Below are 16,392 nucleotides of genomic sequence, written 5' to 3'. Positions count from 1 at the left end.
ATGTGATCTTTATTATTTTATCTTTGGGGTGGGACTCAGTTTCTGAGAAGTTACTTATTGGTTGGCTGATTATGCCGAGGAAAGAAAACAGCTTATTTATGACAGGAGACGTGTGGACAGAGCTCCTGATGGTGCACCTGATGGTGTGGCTGTGGAGCTCAGGTAGGACTCGCTCTAAAAACACTGAATTTGAAGCCTCACATCAAAAAAAAAATCATCATTGGCCTGACTTTGGCACAAAATAGTGTTTTAACTTTTTATCTGGAGTCTTGGAATAAATGACATCACTGAGAAAAGCAGATAGCGGTTATTTAAAATGCAAAACTGCAAATATAATATAAATATAATATAATATAAAAATGACTTTGTGCTGGATAACAGTTGAGAAAATCTGAATCTGAAATCCTGGTTTCATGTACAGTTCAGTGAGCTCAAGATGCTTTTCAGTGTAAATCAGGGGTCGGCAACCTGTCTGATGATGAGTGCATCTAAACGTTCCTCAGAAGCCAGTGTGCCGTATGATGCATTAGCATTAAATGTAATAACGCTCTATATGAACAGTTACACACGTTATAGGATCATATTTGTTCACAGATGTTTGCAGCTGTCAGCGAATAGTTATCAGATAGTTTGAAACAAAAAAGACTTTTTATCCACAACAGCAAATGCAAATGCAATTTATGGTCTCCTCACAACAATGATAGGAAAAATAAACGGGGCCAATATGGCATGTTTGTTAACACAGAGACACACATGTTACTGTGATCTCTGGGCTCCCAGTGTCCAGCATTCAGAGGCTGCCTGAGGACTCATGTGGGAGAAAACCTGCTCACACAGACATGTGGAGCCAAACACTGTCAGTAAGGCCTCTGCAATGTCCTGAAGAGTTAAACTTGTCAGGTAGTGACGTCCAGCAGGTGAACATGCAGCTCCATGAACACGCACAGCTGTGGGTTCCAGCTGCCCCCCTCTCCCTGCTAAATGATTGCACGGTATCAAAATGTCTCTGGTGGTTCTCCGTCATCCAGATCATCCAGGACGCAGGCGGGCCCTGTGGCGTACAGGTGAGAATAGGAACCAGAGAAGCTGCAGAAGCAGCATGATGTTAGGAAACAGTGATGAGTGAATGTCTGCAGGATAACTGAGCGTCACCTGATGTTTGTGTTTGATGCCAGCTGTTGTTCTCCTAACATCTAATGTGACGGCTGAGTGTGTCTCTTCAGATCCAACAGTGTTTGTCATCAGACTGCTGCTCCTGCTGCTCTTCATCTCTGCCGTCTGTTTCAGCCATAAGGTACCGTGCACACGTCTGCTGATCAGAAGACGCTCTGGAACGAAGCTCTCGGCCCGTTTGAAGAGAGCGGCGACTCGCTGACTCACACCTGTGTGCTGCTGTGTCTCTGCAGGTCACCGGGAGGCAGGAGCCCCGCCCACAGGAGGACCCGGAGCTGGATGGTTAAAGCTGGCAGTGTCCAGAAAAGCAGGCAGCTCAGCAGCGCCTCCACATGGTGGAGGAAGTGTTTGCATCCTTCACCACCGTGTGAACATGAACTGCAACCACAGTAAACTGTAATTACATCATCAGCTCATATATTGTTTTGTTTTTTTTGTTTTTTACACGCTGGAAACATGAAATGCGTCCCTGCTCTGATCCTGGCGACACCTTTCCTGCATCCCAGCGTTCCCTGCGAGTAATCCACGGCCACATGCTGAAAGGCTGAGATATTACAGCCTGCGACTCAGACACAGTCGATATTATCGCACATCTGTTTGATCAGAACACAAAACTGAATGATGTCAAAGAAATTTTACCACTAAAACTTTTTTCATCACATATAAATATTTGTAAATATCCTAAATGTTCTTTTTAAACTGTTCATTAAAGGTGTCCAAGTGTTTCACACAAACTCTAACGTGACTCACAGGAGAAGTGTCCTCTCTCATGTTTCCTCTCCTTTATCTCCTCATCACCTTCGTGTGTTTCCTCTCTGACAGGAAGTTCTGAGCAGCTTTGTCATCTGACAGCTGACGTGGATCATGTTATGCGCTGAGCAGCATTAACTTAAAATCAGAGGATGAAACAGGAGAACCTGAAAGAGATTTTTCAGCCAAACTCACCTGAGTTTGTTTTAATCTGCTGCGTGAAAAACCGACCAATCAGATTACAGATGCTAGAACTTCAGATAGCCGACTGACCGCAGCTAAACTCAGCATCTGTGTGATCAGATAAATGCGTCAGATCTTTCCTGCAGCTGTCACACACTTTATGAAGGTTAACCCTTTATAATCTGCTCTGGATCTTAAACCTGTGATTTTAGGCTAAAAGAACTTTCACTGAAATATTTAAATGTGCTCTTGTGTGTGTCTGAGCCCACAACACTCACCAATATAATATTAGTAATTCATGTTTTGGTGAGATTTTCAAGAACAGGTTTAAAGGTGATTTGACAGAGAAACTCTGAACCGTAGTTCTAACACGTAAGCTGGACCCAAAAGCAAACAATACGCAGACACGCACACAAAACAAACGCTATTCTTTTAACTAAAGGTGACCAACCAAAGGGAACGCGCTGCTTTATCGCTGAACAGAAGAGACCGGGAAATAAACGACACGGGGACGCCGTGATCAGGACCGTGGGAGGCTGCAACAGAAAGGGGAGAGAGTTACTGGAGAGCAGGGAGATAACGGCATACACCAGGGCTAGGACTATTTATCTTACGATCGGGGCCGGACCGTGGAAACCGGAGGGAGGGCTGAGTGTCCGCGGGAGAGGATGATAGGCGGTTTCTCTGAAATCCAGGCGGGCAGGAGGACAGGCAGGTGAAGGCACAAACACGCCGGACAATAACCCGATCACAGTGACAGCATTAACACAGTTCATAAAATCCAGGAATTCCACATCAACCTTCGCGAGGAGCCAAGCTACCGCTGAATGGCGACTGATGGACTGGCGTGGAGCAGCCGGCCGCGAGGGGTTAAATCGTCCTCCTGATGATCGCCTGGAATGGGATGCAGGTGTGGCGACGACAGCCCCACCCGAAGGTGTGGCCATCTGGGCATTCCAAACACTCCTCAGACGCCAAGCCGCAGACCATGGCCCCTGGAGAGCTGGGGCCTGTTCTTCGTACCTCGCTAAGTAGGTTAGCCGGATTAGATTGTTGACGATTTCGCGTGATCCTGGATCAGTCGGTTCCCCGAAGCTCATCCGGGACTTGCTGTCATAGCAACAGAGCCGTAAGCGTAAACCTGCTCGGGAGCAGGTTCACTTTATGTAAACAGGATTAGATCGCGGCCACGCAGGTATGTCCGCGTCATTCATACGAAAGCAACAGCGATATTTTTCCACTGTTTCACCATAAATAAATATTATCAATGTAACTAAAGATAATGCAGCACTTGATCCTTTTATTGATGTCACACAGATACATACAGGTCATTTCCTAAAAAAGGGAAATGTACTATTAACATTCTATTACATGTATGTGATTATTACAGATGTAATTCATATTTCAGAGTAGTAATTGTAAATTACTTCGTGTAATCAAGATGAGAGACCACGGCTATAAAAGCGAAGGTGGATTTGGGAAGCCTGTCGCAGCCATGTCCTGTCCGTATACGCGACCAACCCATTGCGGAAGGTGCAAGATTGATAAGGAGAGTCCTCAGAATCCAGCGTATATTGCGGGACAGACAGGATCCTTTAGCTCAGCGCGACAGTGTGCTCATAGAGAGATATCGATATTCCCGTGAGGGTATTATTTACTTAACCAACTTGTTGACGAAGGGGTGCAGGACCACCACCTGTCTTTTTTTCCTCTGCCCTTTTCTTGGTTGCTGTTATGAACAAACTAACAGAGTATTACAGGCCAGTATTACCTTGCCAAGAGACGCAAAGCAATCTAAGAGATAAATATTACCATTCTGTAGAATACTCCTGTATTCCACTTTTACTTGTTCCCATGTTCTTGTGGGTCCTGTTGTGGCTCTAATGTGAAAGGGGATATAATATAACATATTATAATATAATATAATGCCATATGATATTGGACAATATAGTGTCATATGATAGATCTACCCTACCGCCTACTGGTGTTGGCCAGAGGGGCCGATGGCGCGATATGGCAGCCTGGCTACAACCGTAGCTGCCTCCACCAGTGTGTGAATGTGGGAGTGAATGAATAGTGGTATCGTAAAGCGCTTTGGGTGCCTTGAAAAGCGCTATATCAATCCAATCCATTATTATTATTATTATTATTATTATTATTAAATTACCTACGAGTTTGATTTGTCAGCAACTTTCTGCCAGCCCTCTCTCCTTGCTTTTGCAGCCTTTGCAGTGTTCTCTTGCGTTTTAATTAAACTCTGAAACTCCTGAAATCCCTCACTCAAGAGTTCTTGCTCTGCTGCCGGAAAATACCGAGCACGCCCCTTCGACATTTTCGCCGACCAATCAGCGGGTTGCCGATCAATGTTTCTACTATCGATGCGTAGCCCCTTTTACGACACCCAGTGATGTCACATTCCTGCGTCCAGCTGTAGTAATCGTCAACAGCAAGTGTGTTCGGGGAACCGGATTAGCGAGCTCACGGTTAGCGCGATGATTTGATCTTGGATGTGTCATTTGATCTTGGATGTAGTAAGCGACGTACGAAGAACGGGCCCCATGACAAACTCAAACAGGAAGAAAACTCAAGTTCAGACAGAAGAAAACAGAAATACACAAACACAGAAATTCATCAGCAGAGTTAATAAAAACTATTAAAACACCTGCATGTAGGTGTGCATAGACTGCAGAGTCCTGGCCTGGTGAGGTGGCTCTTCTGTGTTGTGCCGTCCTCTTAGCCAGAGGTTGTTTGGTTTCCCCGATGTATAAATCCTGCCAACTCCTGCACTTACCAGCGTACACTCTGTTACTCTGTTTGTGTCGGGGGACCCGATCCTTGGGGTGGACCAGTTTTTGGTGCAGCGTGTTTTGGGGTTTAAAAGCCACAGAGACCTGGTGTTTAGAAAAAGTGCGTCTCAGCTGCTCCAATACTCCTGACACGTACGGGATCACTACAGGTTTTCACTTGGGCAGCGGTTGTCCTTCTCTCCTGGATCGGCTGGAGCTTTCTTTAGGAGCCTTCCCAGCTTTGACAAAAGTCCAGCTGGGATAACCACACTTACTCAGGGCCTTCTTGATGTTCTTCTGCCTCCCTGTCCGCTGTGTCAGTGGGGATGGTGTTCGCTCTGTGTTGTAGCGTCCTGGTGACGCCCAGTTTGTGCTCCAGTGGATGATGAGAGTCAAACCTTAGATACTGATCCGTATGTGTAGGTTTACGGTACACGTCAGCTTTTAGATGTCCCCCATTACTGATGGAAATCTCACAGTCTAAGAAGGCTAAGCTGCCACTGTTCATATCCTTTTCATATTTAGTTTCTGCCTGTAGAACTGACCCTTGTATGTGAAGTAGGTGGAATGAAGACACAGTTCAAACACACTTGGTCGATGCTGAGAGTGGTCCTGTTGCTGAGGTTGGTGTCATCCTGTAATCTCTTACTACCTCCAACGCTTCCGTGACTGGGATGCAAGTGAAGAGAGATGTAACGTCGTACGAGACCATGGTTTCATCTGCCTCCATAATGACATCTCTCACCTTCTCATCAAAGAGTTCTGGATGTGGTGTTCAGAGCTGTCCACCAGCAGGTTGAGGATCGAAGCCAGAAACTTGGAGATGTTACAGGTGACCGAGTTGATCATGCAGACAATCGGTCTTAAAGGTGCTTCCTGGTTATGTATCTTCAGTGAACCATACAAACTTGGTGTAGACTCCCCTGGGTACAGCCTGTGGTATGAGGTCCGGTCAACAGCCTTGTCTCATTCTAACAGCTTCAGATGGTATGTCACCCTCTTCCTGTAGCCACTTCCTGGGTGTCGTTTCAGGGGCTCATAAGTATTTTCATCACTGAGTAGTGACAAAATTTTCTCACGATAGTCTTTCTGGTTTAGCAATACTGTGCACCTGCCCTTGTCTGTCAGAAGGATGATACTGTTGTTGTCATCACTAAGTGATGTGAGTGCCTTCCTCTCCTCCATGCTGATGTTGGATGCTGGGGGCTTCGCATTGCTGAGACAGGCTGAAACTTTCGTTAGCAGTGTTGTTGTTTCGAATCGCTGTTTCTGTGGCTGTGATCAGCTCCTCTAAGGGGATTTGTGTCAGCATCACTGCAAAGTTCAAACATTTCGAAAGACTGTTTCTTTCTGCTCGGGTGATTTACCTGGATGATTGAGCATGCATTAAGATCCATTAACAACAACCTTTGAAACACATTTTTAATTAAACAATTTCCCACATAGGTGAGTTTTCATACTCGGAGCTGTGAAGCAGGCTGTGTGAGACTTGGAGGAACATGTACAAGGAAATAGAAGAGTGGTTATTTAGCTTTAATGAGGACGTGCTGTGTCTCATTAAATGTCAGGTTCAGGTGTGTGAAGCAGCTTTGCGGGTGAAGCATATGTGTCGCCCCTGATGTGATTGTTAAACGAGCTCGACACAGTCTGGGTCAGAACATCAGAGCCCAAACACTTCACATCGTTACAGTTGAGACAACATCTCAGGGTCTGGTGTGATGAAATCAAGGGTCAGCTGATCTTGATTCTGTGGCTTATCAGTTGTGAGAAACTGCTCATCAGTTGGCTGATGAGCAGATAACAGATGAAGAGGAAACAGCAGTTTATTAGCAGAGAGCTGAAGAGTCGGACAGACAGAGAGGAGACGGACGTGGACCTGACATGGATCACCTGCTGCTGGTTCTGCTGCTGCTGTGGGGCTCAGGTAGGACTCTGCAACAACAGCCTGCCCTGTTTGTACTGGTTTACATTAATATTATACACAACAAGAGGCAGGCATGGATCTAAACCTCTTCAGATCCGTCTGAGTCCATTTGTTGTATTTTTACAGACATTTTAAGGAGATGTATTAGAAATGAGCCAAGGGCAAGATACTGGATCACAAGTTTCTCTCTTCATCTTTCTGAAAATGTGAATCTTAGTTAGAAAACACTAGAATGGGTGAATGAAACACATCGTATACATCTTTTGAGTGCTCGAGTAGAAAAGAGATGTACAGCTACGGCTGGAATTTTTCCAGAAAACAATTACAAATGTTTTGGTATTTTTGTCCTTTATCAACACAAAAAACAGAACAGAGTTTGGCAGCTTTCCACAAAAGACTCAAAAACTGGTCTGGACAAAATTATTGGCAACCTCAACTTAATATGTGGTTGCACGCCCTTTGGAAAAAATAACTGCAGACAATCGCTTCCTGTAACCATCTACAAGCTGGTTGCACCTTTCAACAACTTTTCTTTTACAAACTGCTCAAAGTCTCTCAGATTTGAACGGCAACTTCTCCCAACAACAATTTTGAGATCTCTTCATAAATGGTAAATGGCCTGTATTTGTATAGCGCTTTTACTAGTCCCCCCCCCACAGCGCTTTACACACCCAGTCATCCACCCATTCACACACTGGTGGAGGCAGCTACAGTTGTAGCCACAGCTGCCCTGGGGCAGACTGACAGAAGCGAGGCTGCCATATCGCGCCATCGGCCCCTCTGGCCAACACCAGCAGGCGGTAGGTGAAGTGTCTCGCCCAAGGACACAACGACCGAGACCGTCCGAGCCGGGGCTCGAATCGGCAACCTTCCGATTACAAGGCGATTCATAAGTGTTTAATCAGATTTAGATCCGGACTCATTGCTGGCAGCACTTTGTCTCCAACCTCTCCTGGGCGCTTTTAGAGGCATGTTTGGGGTCGTTGTCCTGCTGGAACACCCATGACCTCTGATACAGACACAGCTTTCTGACACTAAGCCCTGCATCGCAGACCAAAATGTTTTGGTACTCTTCAGGCTTCATGATGTCCTGCACACAGTCAAGGCTTCCAGTGCCAAAGGCAGCAAAACATCTTAGAACCTACACCTTGTTTGAGTGTAGGTATTGTGTTCTGTGCTTCATAGTAGAATGATGAGCTGGGTCTCATCTGCCACATTCTCCAGGAAGGATTTTGTCTTCCTCAAATACATCTTGGCAAAATCCAGTCTGGCTTTTTTACATTTCTGTGTCAGCGGGGTCCTCCTGGCTCTCCTGCCATAGCGTTTCACCTCGTTCAGATGTCGATGGATGGTTCGAGCTCACACTGTTGCACCCTGAGTCTGCAGAACAGCTTGAATTTGTTAGGAAGTTCATTGAGGCTGTTTAGCCACCATTCAGACTATCCTTTGCTGCAGTCTTTAATCAGTATGTTCTCTTCAAAGGTCTCCGTCCCTAATGGTGGATATCTGCCAAGGCTCTGGAAGGCTTCTGTCTCCACTGTGGTTGGCAGCAAAGGCAACAGAGGCTTTGAGTGCTTTATGTTTGGTTTTCTTTTCCATTTAAATTCAGCTGCGTTTTCCAGCTGCCTCTATCGAAACAGAAGCTCCTACTGCCTAACACATGACAGTTTAACAACATATTTAAAATGTTCCACTGATACAAATAAATATCCTGCTTATGTTTGTGTGTGTTTGCACATTTGTAGCTTAGTTAGCGCTTTGGGGTCCATAGGGACTAAGTAAAGAGTCCCTATGCAGAGCTGCAGAAGTTCAGATGTTCACCGGGAGTAAGCAGGACAGTCAGGATCAGAAAAGAGTCCATCAGACAGCTCAGAGTGGAGATACTGGACAAAGGATGGAGAAAAAGAAGAAAAGCTTAGCGAAGATTCACGGATGTAGTGATGGAGGAGATGCTGTTGGTCTGACAGAGGAGGATGCTGGGACAGGAGGAGGTGGTTGCATGTTATCTGCTAGCAGCTGAAGGAAGTAGCAGAGCTGTTATTCCTTTATTACATCTTTCTTTTCCATGATTTAAATAAATGTAATAAAGGGTTTCAGTAACATCCCCAAACTGTGCTGCCGTACTGAGTATAGTTCTGTGAGCGACTGTTCACGTTGTTCAACATGCTTTGAGACAACAGGTGTAAATTCTTTGACTTGGGTCGGTGACTCTGATAGCTCAAGTGTTGGGCTGCTATCTGAAGTTGGAAATGATTTTATCGTTAACCATGGGGGTGGAGGTATTATTTCATTTACAGTTAAGTTTAAACCGTAGAAATATCTGGAAATTTCCCTCATTTTTGATCAAATCATAAAAAAGCTGCTTTATCAGAATCAGAATCAGAAAGGGGTTTATTGCCAAATGTTGAGCAGGTTTACAACATTAGGAAATTGCTGCGGTGCTTCAGTGCAAACATAGTGTCATAGTGTTTATCGACCTCACTGTAACACTTATAAAAAAATGGTAAATGGCCTGTATTTATATAGCGCTTTACTAGTCCCTAAGGACCCCAAAGCGCTTTACATATCCAGTCATCCACCCATTCACACACTGGTGATGGCAGCTACGTTGTAGCCACAGCCACCCTGGGGCGCACTGACTGACTTATCTCTGTTACTTTATTTATGTCGTAATATGGCATGTTTCATTTCCGTGTGTGATTCCTTATAACAAAATATTATAGTTGCTGTTGTTTTTTCCAAATCACAGAACACTTTTGTCATTTAGTAACTTGTAATTGTATCTTTAATAACCACTTCAGTTGTTGTTTGATTCCTGTTAATGTATTAGTTGGTGATCAGAGGAGTGTGAGGTTTCTCAGGCAGCAGATGGGTCTGTACCGACTGTTAGAGCGAATTGTTAAATGTTGTCATTTTTGTGCTTACAATTGTTTCAAGCTGCATGATCAAAGACATTCTGAATGGTGGGGTGGGGGGTTATAGTGTTAACTGCAGGCACATTCTATATAAGGAACGTCACTTCCTGCCCTTTGTGGGCTCACCTGTGTTTGTATATGGTAAACCATTAGAGGAAGCTAAGCTAAGGGGTGAGGGGAGATGACGCCTTTGTGATCACCAGGAAGACACACACACACACGCCCGCACATGCATACACACACAGTGCTTTTGACTTTACAACACACCACATGGGGTTTACAGTGGGGCTCTGTGTCATTTCAATAAAAAGGCTGAAGCGAAGGCTGGGGTCGGAGTCATCTGAGGTCGAGGGCCGAGTGCTGCTCTGAGATTCCCACCGAGCTTCACTTGCGCGAGTTAAAACAGATCGATCGCTGTTTTGTCTTGCTTTGTTCACGGGAATAAGTCTCTGAGTCAGCGACGTCTATAAGTTTAGACCTAACACCGACCTCCCAGCCTGCTTCTCTCTTCAGAAATTTATTTGGTCTTCTCCTGTATCCCATAATCCTTTGCTGTGTTTCAGGTGTTCGCTGTGAAACAGCCAAAGTTGACCTTGTGATGTTGGTGGATGAGTCTGGGAGCATCAGCAGAAATGACTTTGATAAAATTCAAACGTTTCTTGTTGCCATCGTCAGCGGCCTCAACATTGGTCCCGATGCAGTCCAGATCGGTAATGTTTTCACTGCCAGTCATACCATTACTATGATATTTAACACGGTTAATTTCAAAAGTACTTTAACTTTGTAAAAAAAAATACCACACATACATGAACTCCCCTTAATCATTGTGCTTTTAATAATGTGTAATTTGTACCAAGTGCTAATAACTATCGTGTTTGAATGTGTGAATGTTTGAATTTGAGTGACGAGCTCTGTGTGTCCTTGTTGTTTTACACATTGCTTCTGAAGGTCTGACTTTGTTCAGCACCAAAGCAAGGACAGAGTGGCACCTGAACACCCACCAGACCAAACAAACCCTGCTGAGGGCCATAGAAGAACTCAAAAAAACTGGTGGGATCACCAAGACAGGTGAGCAAGCAGCATATTACCCAGCCTACAGGAGGTTGTCACCAGAAGGTGCTCCAGAGGTGATCATTGAACCAGGCTAAAAAGTTTCATCCCGGACAATCAGAATCTGATACGAAGATTATTTCTGAAAAAGTATCTGCTGCACAATAAACAGAGAAATCCTTCACAAGTAGACAGAAGTACCAAAACAGGCACACATGCACTTTTTTAAATCCCATTTTGAAGTGATAGTTTAAAAAGAAACACAAAAAGCATAAATTATTACAAATAACAAAGACTAGACATTCAAAAGATCCTGGCATGAAATCATACACGTTTATGTACCGTATTTCCCGGACTACAAAGCGCACCTGAATATTAGCCGCACAAGCTAAAATCAGGGGAAAATCCTGTTTTGTACATACATTAGCAGCACCTGACTAAAAGCTGCAGGTGTTTCAATGCTGACTTATCATATGTAAGAGAATATGCACAAAGCGAATTGTCAGGAAAGCGATGGCTGTTTGGAGACACACCCCTTTTATTAATATTTTGAAAAACAAGTTATGGGTACATACTTGCATAACTTTTTAGGTATATGTACAAGTAGTGGTAATTACAAGTACGAAACATGTGCTGTGCTTCATAAATGAGTAACAAATGTAGTACATAACAATAACCTACAGCACACCAGAAAAATAGATCCGGACTACCTTTTAGGCTCAGGTGCAGTGACACGGCTTTAACAAGAAGAAAAGTCAGTCATTCACCATCTTTCTCTTCTTCCTGCACTAAAACCACCAAAGTCCTCTCCTCCAGTGTCGGACACGAACAGGCTCAGGATGGCTTCGTCATCCACTCTCAGCTTCTTTCCTTCGTTGTCACTTTCAAAACCAAAGAAATCCTCGTTGTCAGAGTCGAACACCCTCTGAAGGGCCGTGGCGGTGTCCTCCTCTCCATCATGCAGCAGTCCAGCCCTTCGAAATCCGTTGGTGATCGTGGATGTTTTCACACTTTTCCACGCTGTCAGGTTCCACCGGTGGAGTTGAGCATAACTTGCTTTTCGCAAGTTTATGGCCGCTTGTCATCCACGACTCCCGCTGAACGCGTAGCGCTACTTTGAAGTTTGTTTTTCGCGCTACTTGTACAGCACTATGTTGCCTGGCGGACGGACATGTGACCAACATACCACTCTTGAACCCCGATACTGTGTGTCTGATCACATGCCCTTCCGCCAGGCAACGTAGTGCCGTACAACAGCGGAACAAACAAAACAAATCCTCTTATGATATGACAAAAATCACGGACAATCCATAGAAAAGCCGCACCTGACTAAAAGCCGCAGGGTTCAAAGCTTGTGCAAAAAGTAGCGGCTTATAGCCCGACAATTACGGTATGTAGAAGTTGATTTTAGAAATCTGAACTTACAATAAATCACTAACAGGTGCATCATGTAGCAGTGACAATGACAATAATCCATCTGTGGACGTGCTTTGAGTGAAACTGCCACAGTCTGTTTACCCTTGGATCCACATGGACAAACTAATTTATCGGTTCTCACAGAAGATTAGTAAAAACTGGGGACATCGCTACAGTGAACCTCTAGTGTTGGCTAACCTCGCTGACTCGATAGTGTAGAGTAGTTACTGTTGTTTTCCAATAATGAGCAGCACAGCAGGACATCGATCCTCGTGGCTGTGTGAGGGTGTAAGCTGTGTTAGCATACAGGGAGTGCAGAATTATTAGGCAAGTTGTATTTCTGAGGAATAATGTTATTATTGAACAACAACCATGTTCTCAATGAACCCAAAAAACTCATTAATATCAAAGCTGAATGTTTGTGGAAGTAGTTTTTAGTTTGTTTTTAGTTTTAGCTATTTTAGGGGGATATCTGTGTGTGCAGGTGACTATTACTGTGCATAATTATTAGGCAACTTAACAAAAAACAAATATATACCCATTTCAATGATTTATTTTTACCAGTGACACCAATATAACATCTCCACATTCACAAATATACATTTCTGACATTCAAAAACAAAACAAAAACAAATCAGCGACCAATATAGCCACCTTTCTTTGCAAGGACACTCAAAAGCCTGCCATCCATGGATTCTGTCAGTGTTTTGATCTGTTCACCATCAACATTGCGTGCAGCAGCAACCACAGCCTCCCAGACACTGTTCAGAGAGGTGTACTGTTTTCCCTCCTTTAAATCTCACATTTGATGATGGACCACAGGTTCTCAATGGGGTTCAGATCAGGTGAACAAGGAGGCCATGTCATTAGTTTTTCTTCTTTTATACCCTTTCTTGCAGCCACGCTGTGGAGTACTTGGACGCGTGTGATGGAGCATTGTCCTGCATGAAAATCATGTTTTTCTTGAAGGATGCAGACTTCTTCCTGTACCACTGCTTGAAGAAGGTGTCTTCCAGAAACTGGCAGTAGGACTGGGAGTTGAGCTTGACTCCATCCTCAACCCGAAAAGGCCCCACAAGCTCATCTTTGATGATACCAGCCCAAACCAGTACTCCACCTCCACCTTGCTGGTGTCTGAGTGGGACTGGAGCTCTCTGCCCTTTACCAATCCAGCCACGGGCCCATCCATCTGGCCCATCAAGACTCACTCTCATTTCATCAGTCCATAAAACCTTAGAAAAACCAGTCTTGAGATATTTCTTGGCCCAGTCTTGACGTTTCAGCTTGTGTGTCTTGTTCAGTGGTGGTCGTCTTTCAGCCTTTCTTACCTTGGCCATGTCTCTGAGTATTGCACACCTTGTGCTTTTGGGCACTCCAGTGATGTTGCAGCTCTGAAATATGGCCAAACTGGTGGCAAGTGGCATCTTGGCAGCTGCACGCTTGACTTTTCTCAGTTCGTGGGCAGTTATTTTGCGCCTTGGTTTTTCCACACGCTTCTTGCGACCCTGTTGACTATTTTGAATGAAACGCTTGATTGTTCGATGATCACGCTTCAGAAGCTTTGCAATTTTGAGACTGCTGCATCCCTCTGCAAGATATCTCACTATTTTTGACTTTTCTGAGCCTGTCAAGTCCTTCTTTTGACCCATTTTGCCAAAGGAAAGGACGTTGCCTAATAATTATGCACACCTGATATAGGGTGTTGATGTCATTAGACCACACCCCTTCACATCACCTAATATGCTTAATTGGTAGTAGGCTTTCGAGCCTATACAGCTTGGAGTAAGACAACATGCATGAAGAGGATGATGTGGACAAAATACTCATTTGCCTAATAATTCTGCACTCCCTGTATGCCCAAACGCTGAGTGAAAACAAACTGGTGACAGAGCTGAGAGGAGTCTTCATGCCTCAAACATACAGAGCTGTCTGTGCATTATAGTGCTGTCTAAAGGGTGAGCACTCAACTGCCTCAGCCCTGAGCAGCGACAGCTGTTATCGGGCAGTTGGAGCAGCGTGTAACATTATTGAGTACTAACATTAGTTTCATTTAAAGCCTTCTTGTTTAAATATGTCATTTGATTCATGGTTGACTTTCTACTTTGTGTGTGTGTGTGTGTGTGTGTGTGTGTGTGTGTGTGTGTGTGTGTGTGTGTGTGTGTGTGTGTGTGTGTGTGTGTGTGTGTGTGTGTGTGTGTTTAAAACCCATGATTGGGTTTTAGTCCATGACCTTTGAAACTCTTGACCTGCTGATGTCACTTTCTGCCATCATACAGGAAAAGCTCTGGAGCACATCCTCCATAACCAGTTTAAACCCAGGTTGGGAATGCGTCCAGACTCCAGAAGGATTGCCGTTCTGATCACAGACGGGGAATCCCAGGATAAAGTACTCCTGCCTTCAAAGAACCTGAAACACAATGACATCGAGGTCTATGCTATTGGTGATTGAATTGCTGATTTGTTGATGTATGCAGTCCAAACAGTGAGACAAAAAAAAACCTGAGTACACATTTCTAAATAATATTTTGAACTGTGTACACCACAACAGTCTCGTTCAGAGCACACCACACTACAGAATACTGCAAAAGCAATGCAAGAGTTTCCCAGGAACCCAGAGATAGCAGGGCTTACTTTCCATGTGCACTGAGAATCTCTGCAGCTGCATTCTTCTGAAACTAAGCAGAGATTACAGTCCTGTACACTCCACAATTAATCCTGCTGCTTCTATCAGCAGTTGCATCATCAATAAACACTAGTAACTCAGTTCCTAACGGCTGCCAGAGCCCAACAAAGGACCTCCAACAGGCCACTCGACTGCACATTTCTGGCTGTCAGAAAAAACGATGTCCTTGTTTTCACAGAAATTTGAAGTATCTGTATCAGATAATCACCAGTTTGTTTAATGCACAATGAGACTAAAAATAAGAAACTATCGGCTGTCAGTCAGGTTTTTGTCTAAAATTTAACAAAACAGAGTTGATAGACTTTCCCAAACATGTTCAGGTGTTTTAATAAGTTCTTATCTTTCAGGTGTGCAGGGTGCCAGAGAGAGTGAGCTAAAGGTCATCGCCTCTGATAATGACCACGTGTACTTTCTCAAGGATTTCAAGTCCCTTAACGGTATCATCAGAAATATCACCATCGACCTCTCAAAAGGCTCAAATAACTTAGGTAAGTAAAAGTCCATGATTCCATCCACCCAACATCCACCCAGTTCACCCGGATGAACTGGCCACAGAGAGGGAAGTCTGGATGTCTCCTTTTAGGCTGCTGCCCCCATGACCAAGCCTCGGTAAAGCAGCATGAAATGCATGGTTGGAAATGTCCCATAGCAATGATCCAGAAGCACCTGGATCAAACGACACAGTCGTGTGTCTTCTCCGTCCCCGCAGGAAACTTCCATGCAGCCTTGAAGATCATTGAGAAGATGAGGAGCTGGTCCAGTGATCCACAACGAGGAAGACAACTGCATTGTTCCTCATGAGTCTGAGCGTTGATTCATGAGGAACACGAATCACATGCTGGTGCAAACTCTTCATAGAGACTGAGGAGTGTGATCTGTGGGCAGCTAGCTTGACTCAAGGTGTTAATTCATCACAGTAAAGCAGGATCAATCAATATGTTGATCAATTATTAAATCATTTACTAAGAAGGAGTAAAAACAGAGACACTAAAGGTTTTAATCCACATTTAGCGGTTTTACACTCGTGCAGCTGACGATCTTACAATGTTCTTCTTTTTTGGGCTAAAATGTTTTTTGGTGGTGACAACTCTTAGTGTTTGTTTACAATAGAAATATGTTTAGAAACATTCTGCAAGAAAAACATTAAAACGACATCAAATCAAAGCGACCATCCAACTATTCCTCTTATCGTACACGGCAGTCCTGGTTTTACTCTTTATACACACACACACACTCACAGACACACGCACAGACACAGACACACACAAACACACAGACACACACACGCGCACGCACACACAGACACGCGCACACACACACAGACACACACAGACACGCGCACACACAGACGCACACACAGCTGTTACTGTTCAACACCTTTTTCTTGTTCTTCTCTTGGTTACCACAGGGCATCACCTGACCTCGTCTCAGCCTATCCGTTGCATTCCCGACCAGTCTGGTATGGAAATCTGTTGATGTCAAACATTTCATACTGGGAACATTTCCTGACAG

At 44.3% G+C, this 16,392-nt stretch overlaps 2 protein-coding genes and 1 long non-coding RNA gene across 4 annotated transcripts; 1 reads left to right on the top strand and 2 right to left on the bottom strand.

The window, feature by feature from the left end:
* Positions 1–45: 45 nt before the first annotated feature.
* Positions 46–4,206, bottom strand: LOC145430546 (uncharacterized). Of its 2 annotated transcripts, none has more exons than XM_080305792.1 (3): positions 2,735–4,206; positions 2,558–2,642; positions 46–1,551 (listed from the first exon to the last, which is right to left on the bottom strand). In XM_080305792.1, exons 1-3 carry the CDS (start codon positions 3,204–3,206, stop codon positions 1,377–1,379), a joined length of 732 nt encoding a protein of 243 aa, XP_080161918.1. In that variant the 5' UTR covers positions 3,207–4,206; the 3' UTR covers positions 46–1,376. The 2 variants fall into 2 exon arrangements, with proteins under 2 accessions (XP_080161918.1, XP_080161919.1); XM_080305793.1 differs by having other exon boundaries at positions 50–1,551; positions 2,721–4,206.
* On the bottom strand, positions 1,594–2,551 carry LOC145430547 (uncharacterized). The gene is made up of 2 exons (XR_013911129.1): positions 1,924–2,551; positions 1,594–1,766 (listed from the first exon to the last, which is right to left on the bottom strand). It is a non-coding gene; the product is annotated as an uncharacterized LOC145430547 (long non-coding RNA).
* Positions 4,207–6,041: 1,835 nt separating the features above from the next.
* On the top strand, positions 6,042–16,082 carry LOC145430545 (collagen alpha-1(XII) chain-like). The gene is made up of 6 exons (XM_080305791.1): positions 6,042–6,816; positions 10,295–10,441; positions 10,680–10,799; positions 14,474–14,638; positions 15,228–15,368; positions 15,590–16,082. The coding sequence occupies exons 1-6, from the start codon at positions 6,774–6,776 to the stop codon at positions 15,679–15,681; spliced, it is 708 nt and encodes a 235-aa protein (XP_080161917.1). The 5' UTR covers positions 6,042–6,773; the 3' UTR covers positions 15,682–16,082.
* Positions 16,083–16,392: the final 310 nt, after the last annotated feature.

Source organism: Astatotilapia calliptera, chromosome 8 (assembly GCF_964374335.1).
Source record: "Astatotilapia calliptera chromosome 8, fAstCal68.1, whole genome shotgun sequence".
In the NCBI taxonomy this organism is placed as follows: Eukaryota; Metazoa; Chordata; class Actinopteri; order Cichliformes; family Cichlidae; genus Astatotilapia; species Astatotilapia calliptera.
The sequence above is the reverse complement of the archived record's forward strand: the minus strand, read 5'-3'. Positions and strand labels throughout refer to the sequence as shown.

Bases quoted from the DNA above. Each gene is read 5' to 3' on its own strand.
- LOC145430545 (XM_080305791.1), top strand. From the start codon at position 6,774: ATGGATCACCTGCTGCTGGTTCTGCTGCTGCTGTGGGGCTCAG. The intron at 6,817-10,294 runs GTAGGACTCTGC...GCTGTGTTTCAG, and splicing joins GCTGCTGCTGTGGGGCTCAG to GTGTTCGCTGTGAAACAGCC. The intron at 10,442-10,679 runs GTAATGTTTTCA...TTGCTTCTGAAG, and splicing joins TCCCGATGCAGTCCAGATCG to GTCTGACTTTGTTCAGCACC.
- LOC145430546 (XM_080305792.1), bottom strand. From the start codon at position 3,206: ATGAGCTTCGGGGAACCGACTGATCCAGGATCACGCGAAATCGTCAAC. The intron at 2,643-2,734 runs GTCCGGCCCCGA...TTTCTGTTGCAG, and splicing joins CCCTCCCTCCGGTTTCCACG to CCTCCCACGGTCCTGATCAC. The intron at 1,552-2,557 runs GTTGGTCACCTT...CTGTGGTTGCAG, and splicing joins AAAGCAGCGCGTTCCCTTTG to TTCATGTTCACACGGTGGTG.